The following is a 15,197-nucleotide window of genomic DNA, read 5'->3' as shown; positions in this document are numbered from 1 at the left end:
AATATCATTAAATTTGTTGAAACTGAAAATACTCATCTGTGCTTATCCTTTATGTCTACTTGTACAAATTATTAGATTCCTATAAGATGGAATGTTAAGAGAATCCTATGGTTATACTGTAGTTAACATATTTTACATGATTACTTATCCACATAATAAGCATTTGAGAGCACACGCAAAAGATTTCAAATTTTTTGAATCATAAGTGTCTAATTATAAACATTTTATCATGTGTTTAAATGCTCAATCGAAATATATCATAATTTAAATATCTAAATAAAATATACTGAGAAGTCACAAGTTTAAGAAATTGTTGGCATACTAAACAAATTATTTAACAGTTAAATCTACTTTTCAACGTAAGACTAAAAGCTAGCGTAATCAGTGGACACGGTCTAATGAGTAGATGGATTACAATTGTATAAATTCTAAGTCTCTATCGGACCATTATTTACCATATATACTGCTAGAAATATGTCATCTAAGAAAAAAAAATTATTTAGTTACAAAATATAGTGATTTTACTTTGCATAATCCGGAGGAAATTTCCTTAATCTACAAACTTTCAATTGAAAATTACAGCTCAGTGTCTTTGGATCATCTAATTTATAAAATATGCACAACATATAAACCGAAGTGTATAGATAATGTATGCATCGACCATATTAATAAACTGACCATTTACGTAAGTTTCCCAATTGGAAATGAACCAAAATTGGGCGTGTTAGAGTTGCAAGTTGCAACAATCATGCCGTAAATCGAATTTCATATCATGCTAAAGTATTAATTTATTAACTATATAATAAATGTTGATTAAAAAGCAGTGCTTAAGTTGCCTTATTTCAATCTGGACGTACTTCCTGAAAATTGATAGGCAATTCAACTTTTTTTTTTCTTGGAGCCAAATAAGTTGAAAACTATATAGTCAATAACTACCTTTTTGTCTCTACCTTTCATACTAGGCGATGTCACATTCATATTTTACCAATAAAGAAATTGAAAGAGAGATGAAAGATTAGAGAAAAAATCACTCATTTGTTAGCTTGATGTATTATTAATACCTTGTTTGGTACACTTTTCTAACCTATGCATAACTAATGCTTGTATTAGTAATATACTTTATTGTGTATTGAAGAGTGTATTACTAATACCATTTATTTCTAAGCATTAGTAATGCAATGAGTTCTAATGCATGCATTTAACATTATTAAAGACATAATTACCCTCAAAAACTTTTTTTACATCCTTTCCACTATATTTGTGGAAGATATTTTTGTAAACAAATATTTTTCCTAAAAAAATTACATTATGTAATGCAGAATATTTTTAGTACACCAAACCAAACATTGCATAAAAAATTTCATCATAACTAATGCAAACATAACTAATACGAACATACTAATGCAAGCATTACTAATACACTATATTTTGCATTATTCTTATACACTCTACCAAACGACACTGTTAGGTTCAACTTGAGGCAATGGTTATATTAAAATCGACTGAATCGAACCCAAACTGATTACTAAGTTATTAAAAATAGAATCATAGGTTTTGATATGAATTTAGAATCGCATCGAATAGTTAGGTTACGTTCTCTTGAATTATTATAATTAAAAAATTAAAAAAAAAGTACCAATTGTGTGATACCTGTACAAAAACTAATTTCCTCAATCTGACAAATTGACGTCAGTGCAAAAAAAAACTGTTAAAATGTGGACAAGTTTGTTACAACATACCGAGTGTAGTCACACAAGTGGGTTACAACATACGTAGACCTTACTCCTACCCCTTTGTGGGATAGACATGTTGTCTCCGATAGCAAGAAATAGTAGATGTAAGAAACAGTACAACCATTATAGTTGCATTAACAATTATCACCATCATCACCTATTTTAATCTACAAGTAGATTTTGATGTTCCAGTACATTTGTTAAGCTAGAGTTCAGGAATAAAAAATATTGGAGAAAATTAAGTTCATTCTCCGAATCCAGAAAGTAACAAGACCACTTATAACATAGATCGGAACGAAAGAAAACGAAAACTTACAAGCAAACAAGAAGACTGATACACCTAGTAGCAACTCAACTGGAAGAAACAGATGAAGCAGACTGAAAGTTTTTGAGCTCAGCTGTTACCTTCTGCTCATCAAAGTAATCCTGAAGAGCTGTCATTTTAATCTTGTTGTATTTTAAGCTTTTAATTGCATCAGCAGTGGCCAAAGCACCTGCAACTGTTGTTATCACTGGTATCTTATATGCGAGAGCCATCCTTCTTAGCTTCCGGCCATCAATCTGATCAAGGGCGTCTCCTGAACTTGTAATCACCATCAACTGAATCTGTCCATTGGCAATGAGATCAGCAGCATGTGGCCGCCCTTCATGCATTTTAAGCACTCGCTCCACTGGCATGCCTTCTAGTTCGAGTACACGTGCAGTTCCGGAAGTTGCAATAATTTGAAATCCAAGTTCCGAGAAGGCTCGAGCAATTGTAGTAAGATGGGGTTTTGTCAATTCATTTAAACTGAGGAACAGAGTACCTGAAAGTGGCATTTTCTGTCCAGCAGCAATCTGTGCTTTGGCAAATGCAATTGATGACTCATAGTGGATACCCATTACCTCACCAGTGCTGCGCATCTCAGGACCAAGAAGCACATCACAGCCTTGGAATTTCTCGAATGGAAGAACAGCTTCTTTAACTGATACATGTCTGGGGATAACCTCCTTGGTGAAGTTTAGGTCATATAGGGATTTTCCTGACATGACTAGAGCAGCGTATTTTGCCAACGGGTGCCCAATTGCCTTGGAAACAAAAGGAACTGTTCGTGATGCACGGGGGTTAGCCTCGAGCAAGAACACCTCACCAGAAGTAGTAATGGCATATTGACAATTCATGAGGCCACACACATTTAGTCTCTTTGCCAATTTTGTAGTCCAAGACCTAATAGTTTCCAAGCATGAATCTGAAACTGTTTTTGTTGGAAGCATGCAAGCTGAGTCACCTGAGTGAACCCCGGCCTGCTCAATGTGCTCCATTATTCCACCAATGACCACATTACCATACAAATCAGCAAGTGCATCAATATCAATCTCTACAGCATCAGTTAAATACCTGTCAATCAGGACAGGGCGCTCCGGGTCTACCTTAACAGCATTTTCAAGGTATGTCACTAATTTTTCATTGTTGTAAACTATCTCCATTGCCCGGCCACCTAAGACATAAGATGGTCGTACGACAACAGGGTATCCTACTTCTGCCGCAATGGCAAGGGCGTCCTTTTCGCTCTTTGCAATACCCCCTTTTGGCTGAGCGATCTGTAGTTCATTAAGGATGGCATTGAACCTCTCCCTATCTTCAGCTGCATCAATGTTGTCAGGTGATGTACCCCAAATGCTAACAAAGCCAGCTCCACTTTTGCTCTTAGGCCTTCGCTCATCCAAGTAATTCTGAATAGGAAGAGCCAATTTCAATGGGGTTTGACCTCCAAACTGCACAATGATACCATCAGGTCCTTCCAAGTCAATGATATTAAAAACATCCTCAACTGTCAGAGGTTCAAAGTACAGACGATCACTTGTGTCGTAATCTGTAGAAACTGTCTCAGGATTGGAATTCATCATAATTGTTTCATAGCCTGCGTCCTGCATAAACCAAAAAAAATGAAATTTCAAGGTTGAAAAGCAACATGGGAGCAACTTGTAACCATAAAATGCCAACTATGAGAACCAAGAAGAAAGACCAATACATTATTTTGATCTAGAGAAGGATACGTTATATTTCAACTAACAGATTATTGCATAGTGAGAAACTTTTTCTTGTTTGTTTGTTATATTATTTTTCTTGTTTGAGAGCCCTTTGCACTTTTACTACTAAATGGTTGTAACATCAATTAGTAAAGAATTATTTTAGTAGTTTCTGACTCAGCAATTCCATGTGATTGGTCTCTAAGTCAACCTTATAATTTTTCTAAGATCTTACTAACCAAAAATTATTAGCATTCCGTAAGAAAACAAAAAAAAACTACAGTAAAAGATGTGGGGAAGTTGAGAATAAACGTTTTCATGAAAACTAAAAACTACAAGATCAAAAAAAATGATAATTGATATGTGAATACCATTTCTGTGTCAAATTCCACGTTACATAGAATGCAACATTTCCTTCTATTAGCAATTTTGTTATTTATCCATGTGTTTAGTTTGAGCATAAATCATCCAAGTCACTAACTAATAATTATATTCAGTATTTGTATGAACTTGCACTTTATTATTTAATTTTTATTCGGTTACTTAAAAATATGTTCTAATAAAAAATCTTGTCAGGATGAAAATCTATTCTACCAGTGTGATATCTCTACTATAGGAGTCTTCTATATTCAAAGAAGATTTCAGTTTTTTTGGTAACAACCTTTTCACAACTTACGCCTCTTCTCAGATTATATTCAAGTTATTCATTGGCAGTTGAAGAAGGATAACCTAAAAGGCAATGCAGAAAAATTGGACCCTAAATCAATTGTCAAGAAACACAAACCTGAAGGGCAAAGGATGTATGACAGCAACAATAATCAAATTCGATGCCCTGTCCAATTCGGTTTGGTCCTCCACCTAAAATCAACACTTTCTTCCTTTGTGTAGGAGCTGATTCACACTCAAGGTCATAAGATGAATACATATAAGGTGTATCAGCCTCAAATTCTGCAGCACATGTATCAACTCGTTTATATGCTGGTTTCACACCCAGAGACAAACGCCTCGACCGAACCTCCTGCTCACTAGACTTCGTCACAAAAGCTATCTGCCTGTCACTAAACCCTCTCTTTTTCACTTCATAGAAGTCATCCTTTGTTAAGTCAGACAAACTGTGAGCCAGAAGGAATTGCTCCACATCTACAAGCTCCCTTAGCTGAGTGAGGAACCATTTGTCTATGTAACTGAGCTCATGAATGTCATCTACCTTCATCCCCCTCTTCATTGCAGCATATACGGCATGGATGCGATCAGGATTAGGAACCCGAAGACTATACTTCAATTTGTCCCAATCCCAGTTCAATTCCTTAACCTGTGCACAGCCCCATCCAGAATACCCGCATTCCAGAGACCGTACTGCTTTTTGGAAGGATTCTTGGAATGTGCGACCTACAGCCATGGATTCACCAACAGACTTCATCTGAGTTGTCAGTATGGCCTCAGATCCAGGGAACTTCTCAAATGCAAACCTTGGTATCTGCACAATTTTACTTTGTTTAGAAAACAAACTGCAGATATATAAATATTGGCGATTGGAAAAAAACAGAACAACAATTTACATCATCTCCAGTATATAATTTATTATAAAAATGCCAATTAAAATATTATCCCACCACCAGATTTTGAAATATTGTATCAAGATTGTAACAAAGTTGCATAGACTTTTCAAAAGACTTGCTTGAAGCAAATAGAATACTACCATAATTCAAAAAATGAGTTATAGGAATCAAGCTGATGATAGAGATGCAAGGGATCAATTCTGTTGGTAAGAATACATTTCTTTTATCATACACTGGCGCTACAAAATCCAGGTTGAAATATTAGCCTTATTGGTCATAGCTAAGACAAACTAATTCACTGTTACCAAAGGAAAGAAGCAGTGAATATTTCTTGTTGTCAAGTCACACTAGCATGTTATAGAGATGAGTATGTTGAAGACATAATGGATATCTTCATGCAGGACTTTGATTTTTAACTTGCTAGAAACTAGATACCAGTCTTTCTCCTAAGTAACTGAATCCAGAAAAGCTGAGACAACCGAATGGACATTATAGCATTCTTCAAGTAACATCAGTATGTTATAGAGATGAGTATGTGTAAAGGCCATAGACGTCACCTTCATGCAGGGCCCTAATTCTTAACTTACTAGAATCTAGATACCATTCTTATTCCTAAATAACTGAACAGAAATAGATTGAAATGAATATTTTAGTATTCTTTCATTAGAAAGAGCTCATCAAAACTCTAAGCAGAAAATTAACACAGAAGAGAAACATACTACACAATTCAAGAGAATAAATAAAATAAAAAATATAGCTACTTGCCTTTGTAACTACATAATCAATGGATGGCTCAAAACTAGCTGGAGTCTTCTTTGTGATATCATTAGGAATCTGATCCAGAGAGTATCCCACTGATAGCTTAGCAGCCATCTTAGCTATTGGAAAGCCAGTAGCTTTTGAGGCTAATGCTGAAGACCTTGAAACTCTAGGATTCATTTCGATTACCATGACTTCACCATCAACTGGATTTACAGCAAATTGCACATTGGAACCACCACATTCAACTCCAATTTCCCTGATGATGGCAATTGAATAATCCCTAAGCCGTTGGTACTCTTTATCTGTCAAAGTCTGAGCAGGAGCCACAGTGATCGAGTCCCCTGTATGGACCCCCATAGGATCAATATTCTCAATTGAGCAGATGATAACCACATTGTCAGCCAAGTCTCTCATAACCTCAAGCTCATATTCTTTCCAACCTAACAAAGACTTCTCAACCAAAACCTGTGATGTCAAACTAGCTGCTAACCCGGACTTACATATAGCCTCGAATTCCTCTCTGTTGTAAGCAATTCCACCACCAGTCCCACCCAATGTGAAAGCTGGCCTAATAATCAATGGAAACTCACCTATTTTACTAGCTATCTCAAAACACTCCTCCAATGTGTTCCCAATGCCCGAAGGTGGCGTCTTTATCCCAATATTCTTCATTGCCTGCTTAAACAAATCTCTATCCTCCGCCTTTTTAATCGCATCAAGCTTTGCCCCAATCAACTCGACTCCATACTTATCAAGCACGCCACTCTCTGCCAATGCTACAGCTAAATTAAGAGCAGTTTGCCCACCCATCGTTGGCAACAAGGCATCAGGCCTCTCGTTCTCTAACACTTGCTCGACAAGTTCTGGTGTCATAGGCTCAATATAAGTCCTGTCCGCCGTTTCTGGGTCGGTCATAATAGTTGCAGGATTTGAATTAATCAATATCACCTCATACCCTTCTTCCCTAAGAGCCTTACAAGCTTGAGTTCCTGAATAATCAAACTCACAAGCTTGTCCTATCACTATCGGCCCAGCACCCAGTATCAAAATCTTCTTTATATCTGTTCTTTTCCCCAATTTGTCCGTTCCAAGAAACCCCTTTTGAACAGAATCATCATTGATTTGCTCATTTACAATCGAATTCACCCTTTTCCGCAAATGGGTGTTGTTACTGAAAACGCATGGCCGAGAATGGAGGTGCAAAAATGAGGACTTTTTGTAAGTAGACTGGGGAAACCGTGGGAAAAGCTGAGTTGTTGATGAATATATTCTGGAAGACGGAAGAACATAGGAAGAAGAAGAGGAGATGAGCCTATATGCAGCATTTTCACAGCGATTCATACAGTAATCCATCTTGATGAACAACTTTTTCAAAAGGATTCAAGAAAATCGTCTCTGGATTTTACAGATTCGGCGAACGCTTTTTCTGCTTTTTGGCAGAGTGGAACACGGAAGCTTTTTTAGTAGAGTGGTGGAGGAAGGATAGATGGTGGGTTCAACTGAGGCTAGGGTTTTAGAAGTTGTAATGTTAATTAATTAACATTCCACCAAAAATAAGAAAATTACAAAAAGAAAAAGATGGACAGGGATAAACTGATTAGCTTTTGAGCTAAATATGAAAAGAAAAAGAAACACAAAATAAATATAAATATCCCCATATAAGAAAATAAAGAAAAAAATTAAATTTTATGGCTTACCAAAACATTTAATCTTAAATGTGTCACGTGAAATATAGAATGTACCAAATATTTTTAAATATTGTGCTTTTTCTTACGTAACTGTACATGTAACAAAAAAAATTAACAAAATAATCACATATATATATATATATATATATATGATGTTTCGATATAAGTATAAATAATGTATAACTATGTAACAGAGTTATATATATATATATATATAAGTGACACTATACATTGTTTATATACTAATTTATACATTGCAACAGTTCATCTTCCTCAAGCCGTCTAAATTTTTAAATATGAGTTCATTTCGACATTTTGAGTATTTTAGTGTACACGAAATAATTCACGTGTATGGCACGTCTAATTTTAAAATTGAGCTTGAAGCTTTAATGGCTAATGGAGTCTTTCGATCCCGATTAACTCAAAATCTCCTCCAAACAATTCCAAATTTTATATATAAATTTTTATTAATAGTTCAAATTTTTTAATATATTATTCACTCAAAATGAATCATGTTACAACATGTCGAATTTTAAAATAGAGCAAAAAAAGGTTCTTGATATATTTATTCTAGAAGTTTTGTCGTGATTCAATACCTGAAGCATTACTTGAAGTTCTTCTCTAAGAGGTAAGCTCATTTACGTCTTTGTTCAACTTGTCAAGCTCGAGTGTTAGTAAAGAATAAGGAAGAGAATTATAGAATTGTTTCATCCTTAATTAGAAGTTTTGAATTTGAGCATTGGATATGAATTTTTTTTTTTTGTTAAGAGTATCACCCTCATATAGGCTTGCAATGTGCGATACAAATTTGGTTGGGGGCTCCAATATGAACTTCGAACATCAAATGGAAAACCAAAAGAAATACCGATGAAAAAAAAAAAAAAGGAAGAGGATAAAAAATAAAGGGACATGCACTTCATTGGCAATAATAAATGCCGATTGGTCATTTTATGTAATAAATGAAATTTGATTTATTTTTAGGTGAAAAGTTGAAAATATAAGATTATTTAAAAAAAAGTATTTATTTTTTAAATGGTTGAAATTTTAAAAAAAATAAAAATAAAGTGAAGGGAGGAGTTCGGCAAAATGGATAAACATTAAAAGGGACCTTCTCCCATTTATGGTCGAATTATAACTATCATTTTTTAACGTCGTAGTCTCCATTTACTCTAAATTCATTCAAACCAGCATTATACAAATTTTAAAGGTAGTTTGTCCATAAATGGACAAACTATAATTTATTTTTGTTAACTCCGCTCACATGAATCTATGAAGCTATATCCCTTTCTGCAACAATAAATATGTGGGCTATTCACTCCATTTTTGTGTCGGGCTCATGAAGAGAGTATTAATTTTGAGCTCATTCTGACAATATTACGACTACTTTTTACTTTTAATATCTACTAAAAAAAATTAAAAAATTTCATCAATGTAAATATGTAACAATTCAAGAGCATAATCGTTTGGTTTTTCCAATAGATCATCTGACTTCTTTGCCAAATTAGATAGAGTAAGATAAATTAGAACTATTTTCATGATAAATCTAGTTGGTTAAATATATTTAAATATTATGGCAACGGTTAAATAAAATGACATACAGAAATTAATATTATAATGCCTTTATCAGAAAATTATTCACGTAAAATCATCAGTAAAAAATAAATTACTATGCATTAGTATCAAAACTGCACATCAATGGTGGAGTTCAACTGAATAGAGATGAATGAACCATGGCTGTGATTTGGAGCAATACAAAGAAAACTGTAACTTTGATGAAATGAGAAAAATCGTTATTCCTTTCATTGACAATTGGAGTATATATACACATGAATAGTATTTGAATTGGAAGGTTCTAGAAAGAATCTAACTAACCAGTCTAACTAACTAACTAACTAACAACTCCTAACTAATTAGTTGATTAACTAGATCTAAACTTGATTAATACAGTAATTACAATCCTCAATAATTAGCAGCAAAAAAAAAGTCACTATAGTGACAAATAGAAAAATAAATATTCAGACCACAAAAGAAACACACTAGAAGAAATAACAGCCTACACAATATTATAAGAAGTCGAATGTTACACAACCAAATTTTAAACGAATATGTGTCTAGATGTTTAACAAATTAAATCTAGACTAATAAATTTGACTTATCATTTTTTATTTTTAAAATAATTATGTAAAACTTTATAATGTATGAATGATACTCTACTTGATAAAAGTTAAAATTATTAAATGACATGATTTTAATAGACATTATAAACTATAGTAACATTTAATAGTTTTACAATATTTCATATTTTTATGAATGATAAAGATGCGTGCAAAATGGCTCAAATATCATTGTTAGATACAAGTTCAAATAGAATATATATAAATCTTTGCATAAGTTCATACCACTTTTTAATTTTAAGAAACAATTTTACCAATCCACTAATTTGAATTTTATATTTAGATTGATTATATTATTTTTATTATATATATTGTTATAAATATAAAATTTTCAAAATTTTAAAGCTGAATTATTATGATATTATTCTATATTACACGTATACCTTATTTAGTTATAATATTGATGTGAATTCTAAATTTTAAAAATATAAAAATATATTTGTTTAGAGGTTATTAGGAAAATAAAGTATGATATTAATCTGATATGTTTGATGGAATACAAAATTAGTGTTGTATCTCTTCAGTTATTATTAAATGTTCTAAATAAACAATATTATTAACGATATTAATCTGAATATGTAGGATGGAATACAATCAATTACTATTAAATGTTCTAAATTAATGATATTAATCTGAATATGTCTGATGGAATTAGTGTTGTATCTCTTTATTTATTATTAAATTTTCGAAACTAACGATATTAATCTGAATATGTATGATGGAATACAATCATTTAATATTAAATATTTTAATTTAATGATATTAATCTGAATATATATGATGAAATACAAGAATTAGAGGATTATTAAATGTTCTTAATTATGCTTAAGCACTAATTAAATTATGTCAATTATGTTTTAAGCGTTAATTAATTTTATTTATAATATAAACGAACAAACAGATACATTCAAACCAGAAAAAAAATACTCTAAAAGAAAATAAATCAATGATGTTTCAATTTAAAACATTTTTTTTATTTTCTCGAAAAAAACATCTTGCATGATATAAATTAAAGTTGAACGCCACAAATTATAAAACTGAAAATGAATATATTTGCAGACATTTAACAAAGTAAGTCTAGAGTAATGAAATTTAACCTACCATGTTTTAATTCTTAGAAAATCATGTAAGACTAGCAGTCAAAACAAATTTTATGACCATAATTACCTATAAAAATTTGGTTTAAGCTAATTAGGCACAAAAAATTAACTTTGTTTGTTAAATGGGAAAATTGTATGAAATACAAACTATTAATTCAAATAAAATGTTATAGCTATAGTTTATTTTATTTGTAATTCGTAGCAAACATCCTATTTTTTTGCCATTTGATTCGGTATATAATTAGTCATTTTCGATATACAATTAGCCATTTTATACATTTCGGTATAAAATGTATAAAATGCATTTGTGTAAAGCGAGAGATAAGTGTATATATAAATACAAATACATATATTTTCGATCTATACACTTATAATTATACAAACACAAATCTTATTATACAAATTACAATGTATAAATGAATTTATACAAAGCTGAACAATTTGTATAAAATTTGATGTATCTAGCGAATTATACAAATCAAAAACTCCATAGCAAACATAAAATTTGCTATGGAGCGCAATTATGCAAACTATAGCTATAGCATACACATATGACTTTTATGTTTGCTATATGTGAAAGTTGTTCTTGTTAAATTGAGTTGGACTGTTGGAGTAATTAATATTAGAAGTTCTAGACAATCCTTGCTCAAGCCTAATAACACTATATATATATATATATATAATTACTTTAAAAGGGAAAATATCACAAATACAATAAAAAAAATTTTTTTATTTATATCAAATATAGTTAACTTTCCATTTACATTAAAAAAAACAGTCTAAATTTAGCGATATATACAAATGCAACAAAAATTATTTTCAACAAAATGTTCATATGTATATGAAATTTATCGATATGTATATATAATATATTGATATTATAGAAATAGTGTATACTCATGTATAGATAATGTATAACTATATATATTAGAAATGTATAGACACTTATATACATTATTGATTCAATAAAGTATACACTGCATATATATTGTTGATACAATAAAGTATACACTGAAGATCAAATTTTTTTCAATCCCAACCAACTCTAATCTCCTCTAAACAACCCCAAAATTTAGAGAGCAACTTTCACATATAACAAACACAAAAATTATATTTGTATGTTATAATTATAATTTGCATAATTGCGCTCCATAGCAAACTTTATGTTTGCTATGGCTATTTCGCTATATATATATATATACAAAAGAAGCAATTGTATAATTTGTTTCGATATACATATACAAAAGAATCAATTGTATAATATGTGTTCGTATAAAACGAGAAAGAGTGAAAGACAAAAGAAAACTGGGCAGGGGAAGATCGTATTTGTATAATCATAAGTGTATAAGACGAAAATAAATGCATTTGTATTTGTATATACAATTTTCTCTCGCTTTATACAAACACAAACGCAATGTATACACTTGTGTTTGTATAAAGTGGGAGAGGCGAGTAAGAGTGGCGAGCGAGATCTGGGAGAGTAGCGAGCGATATCTGGGAGAGGGGAGAGAGGGTAACGAAAATATATGTGTGTATATATATATATATATATATATATATATATAATTTTCTCTCGCATTAGATAAACACAAACACATTTTATACATTTGTGTTTGTATAAAAGCGAGAGAGGCGAGTGAGACTGCCAAGCGAGAATGAGAGTGATGAGCGAGATTCACCAGGGAGAGAGGCGAAATAGAAACAGTTTGCTACGGGGTACAATTAAATCAAACTATGGTTATAACATTTACTTTGAATTAATAGTTGTATAAATTTTAGGAATCACATAGTTTTTTTATGAAATTACAATCTATCCCTATTTAGTTTGTAATTACATTAATCCCTGAAAAAGTAAAACAAACTGGATACATAATATGTAGCTCGGATACATTAAAAACTAGCTCGGATGCATTATAAAATAAACCGGACACATAATATGTAGCTCAAATACATTAAAAACTAGCTCGGATACATTATAAAATAATTTAGAATTAGGAGAGAAATAAGAGATTTTAGAGATTGTTAGAAATAGAAGGGAATATTAGAAATAAGGGAAACATAAGACGTGTATTTCAGTAATTTTTTCTTAATAGTTTGCTATTATATACAATTTTTCCAAATTTAGATATGAGCCTTTCTCAATGTTTCGAGTCTTTTGCTATATTATTTACTAAATAAATTGATGTTTGCACCACTTCACTTGCAATTGAAAAGTGCCAAAGGATCATTTTCAATAATAATAATAAAAAAGATTATTTTGGATAAAATTTTGTAAAGGAGGAGTCAGTTTGCTTAATTATATCTATTTTAGATTAAAGCATAAAAACTGAATGTCCGAATGAAGTATGACATTTACATTATATTTAGTGATAAAAAATTGAAAACACTACATAATGAGAATTTTGAAAAAACGAAACAAAATATGTACAAAATTATTTCTTACTTCAAACTAGTTTTGAACTATTTATAATACATGAATTATTTTTTAGAGACAATTCAGTAACTTTCAACATGGCTGCTTATTGGTCATTTAATTGGCAAGTGAGGACATTTTTGTCATTCCAACTTTTTAAAGTGAAAAGTATTGCATAAAAAAATTGTACTATCAGCCTTATTATTTGTGCCTTCTAATTAACATCTTTAGAAAAAAGCCTATACTTTTCTACTAAATTATAGATGAACAACTTTCACATATACCAAACATAAAAATCATATATGTATGATATATCTATAGTTTGCATAATTGGGTTCCATAGCAAACATAAATATGTATATTTCACTATACATATACAAAGAAAACAGTTGTATAATTCGCTATACATATACAAAGAAAGCAGTTGTATAATTCACTATACATATACAAAAGAAAGCAGTGTATAATTTGTTTCGGTATACATATACAAAAGATCGATTATAAGATCAATTGTATAATCTGTGTTTGTATAAAGCGAGAAAGAGAGAAAGACAAAAGAAAACTAGGCAGGGGAAGATTGTATTTGTATAATCATAAGTGTATAAGACGAAAATATATGCATTTGTATTTGTATATACAATTTTCTCTCGCTTTATACAAACACAAACGCAATGTATACATTTGTGTTTGTATAAAGTGAGAGAGGCGAGCGAGATCTGGAGAGTGACGAGTGAGATCTGGAGAGTAGTGAGCGAGATCTGGAAGAGGGGAGAGTATGTATATATAAAAATTTTCTCTCACATTATACAAACACAAACACATTTTATACATTTGTGTTTGTATAAAAGCGAGAGAGGCGAGCGAGACTGCCACCAAAACGAGATGGCGAGCGAGATTCCACCAGGGAGAGAGGCAAAAATAGCAATAGTTTGCTATGGGGTACAATTAAATCAAACTATGTTTATAACATTTAATTTGAATTAATAGTTTGCTATTATATACAATTTTTCCATTACAAATTATGCCTTCTATCATTGAGTATAATGAGGTCCATTTAATTTTATCACTGACACGCATACAATGATAACTTTATTGAGTTTCTATATATTTCCATTTTTATTCTCTACACATTAAATTGTTTAAATTTAATGTAGTTACATAATTTAATAAAAAATTTATTATTTAGCTTTTATATTCAAAACAATTTATTTTTTAATATTATATATATCATTAAATAACTATATAAGATTATTAATAGTCATATTTATATTTTTAAAGTATAATTTATAAAATTAATTTTAAAAAATAAACTCCTAATAAAATTTTAAGAAAAACGTCAAATTAATTTAAATCAAGTATATATTTATTAACTCGACGTAAGTATTCAAATAATATTTCACCTTTGTGAGGTGTAAATACAATTCACCAATATTTAATTATTAGACTTTATATTGTACACACAATTTATCAACGTAAAAAGATAAGAAATCATAGCATGTTTTTCTTTGCAAGTAAATTTTTTTTTTTACTGAACTTTCAATACTTTTGCAAGATCAACAAGAATTTTCTTTTTGAAAAATATTGAATTTCTTTTTATTATTAAAATGACGTTATGGAAAGGGCAAAAAAACACATTCTTTCTTTTAAATTATGTGGTATAATTTAACCAAAAATATACTTCCTTTATTTGATTTTTGTGAAGTAATTTAACTAAATATTGATATACTTTCTTTTTACTCTTTGAAATATTAGGGAATT

At 30.8% G+C, this 15,197-nt stretch overlaps 1 protein-coding gene across 1 annotated transcript; it reads right to left on the bottom strand.

Annotated features, from left to right (window-relative positions):
- Positions 1–1,836: 1,836 nt before the first annotated feature.
- On the bottom strand, positions 1,837–7,603 carry LOC125875274 (carbamoyl-phosphate synthase large chain, chloroplastic). The gene is made up of 3 exons (XM_049556378.1): positions 6,068–7,603; positions 4,528–5,220; positions 1,837–3,641 (listed from the first exon to the last, which is right to left on the bottom strand). The coding sequence occupies exons 1-3, from the start codon at positions 7,415–7,417 to the stop codon at positions 2,085–2,087; spliced, it is 3,600 nt and encodes a 1,199-aa protein (XP_049412335.1). The 5' UTR covers positions 7,418–7,603; the 3' UTR covers positions 1,837–2,084.
- Between the last annotated feature and the right edge of the window lie 7,594 nt (positions 7,604–15,197).

This window comes from Solanum stenotomum, chromosome 8, assembly GCF_019186545.1.
Source record: "Solanum stenotomum isolate F172 chromosome 8, ASM1918654v1, whole genome shotgun sequence".
Classification (NCBI taxonomy): Eukaryota; Viridiplantae; Streptophyta; class Magnoliopsida; order Solanales; family Solanaceae; genus Solanum; species Solanum stenotomum.
Note: the sequence above shows the minus strand (reverse complement) of the source record. Positions and strands in the feature narration are given on the sequence as shown.

What these genes read in the sequence shown, in the direction of transcription:
- LOC125875274 (XM_049556378.1), bottom strand. Translation starts at nt 7,417, where the DNA reads ATGGATTACTGTATGAATCGCTGTGAAAATGCTGCATATAGGCTCATC. An exon ending in TTGATTATGTAGTTACAAAG is followed by an intron (nt 5,221 to 6,067) that starts GCAAGTAGCTAT and finishes AAAATTGTGCAG; the next exon opens with ATACCAAGGTTTGCATTTGA. An exon ending in ATACATCCTTTGCCCTTCAG is followed by an intron (nt 3,642 to 4,527) that starts GTTTGTGTTTCT and finishes TGGTTTATGCAG; the next exon opens with GACGCAGGCTATGAAACAAT.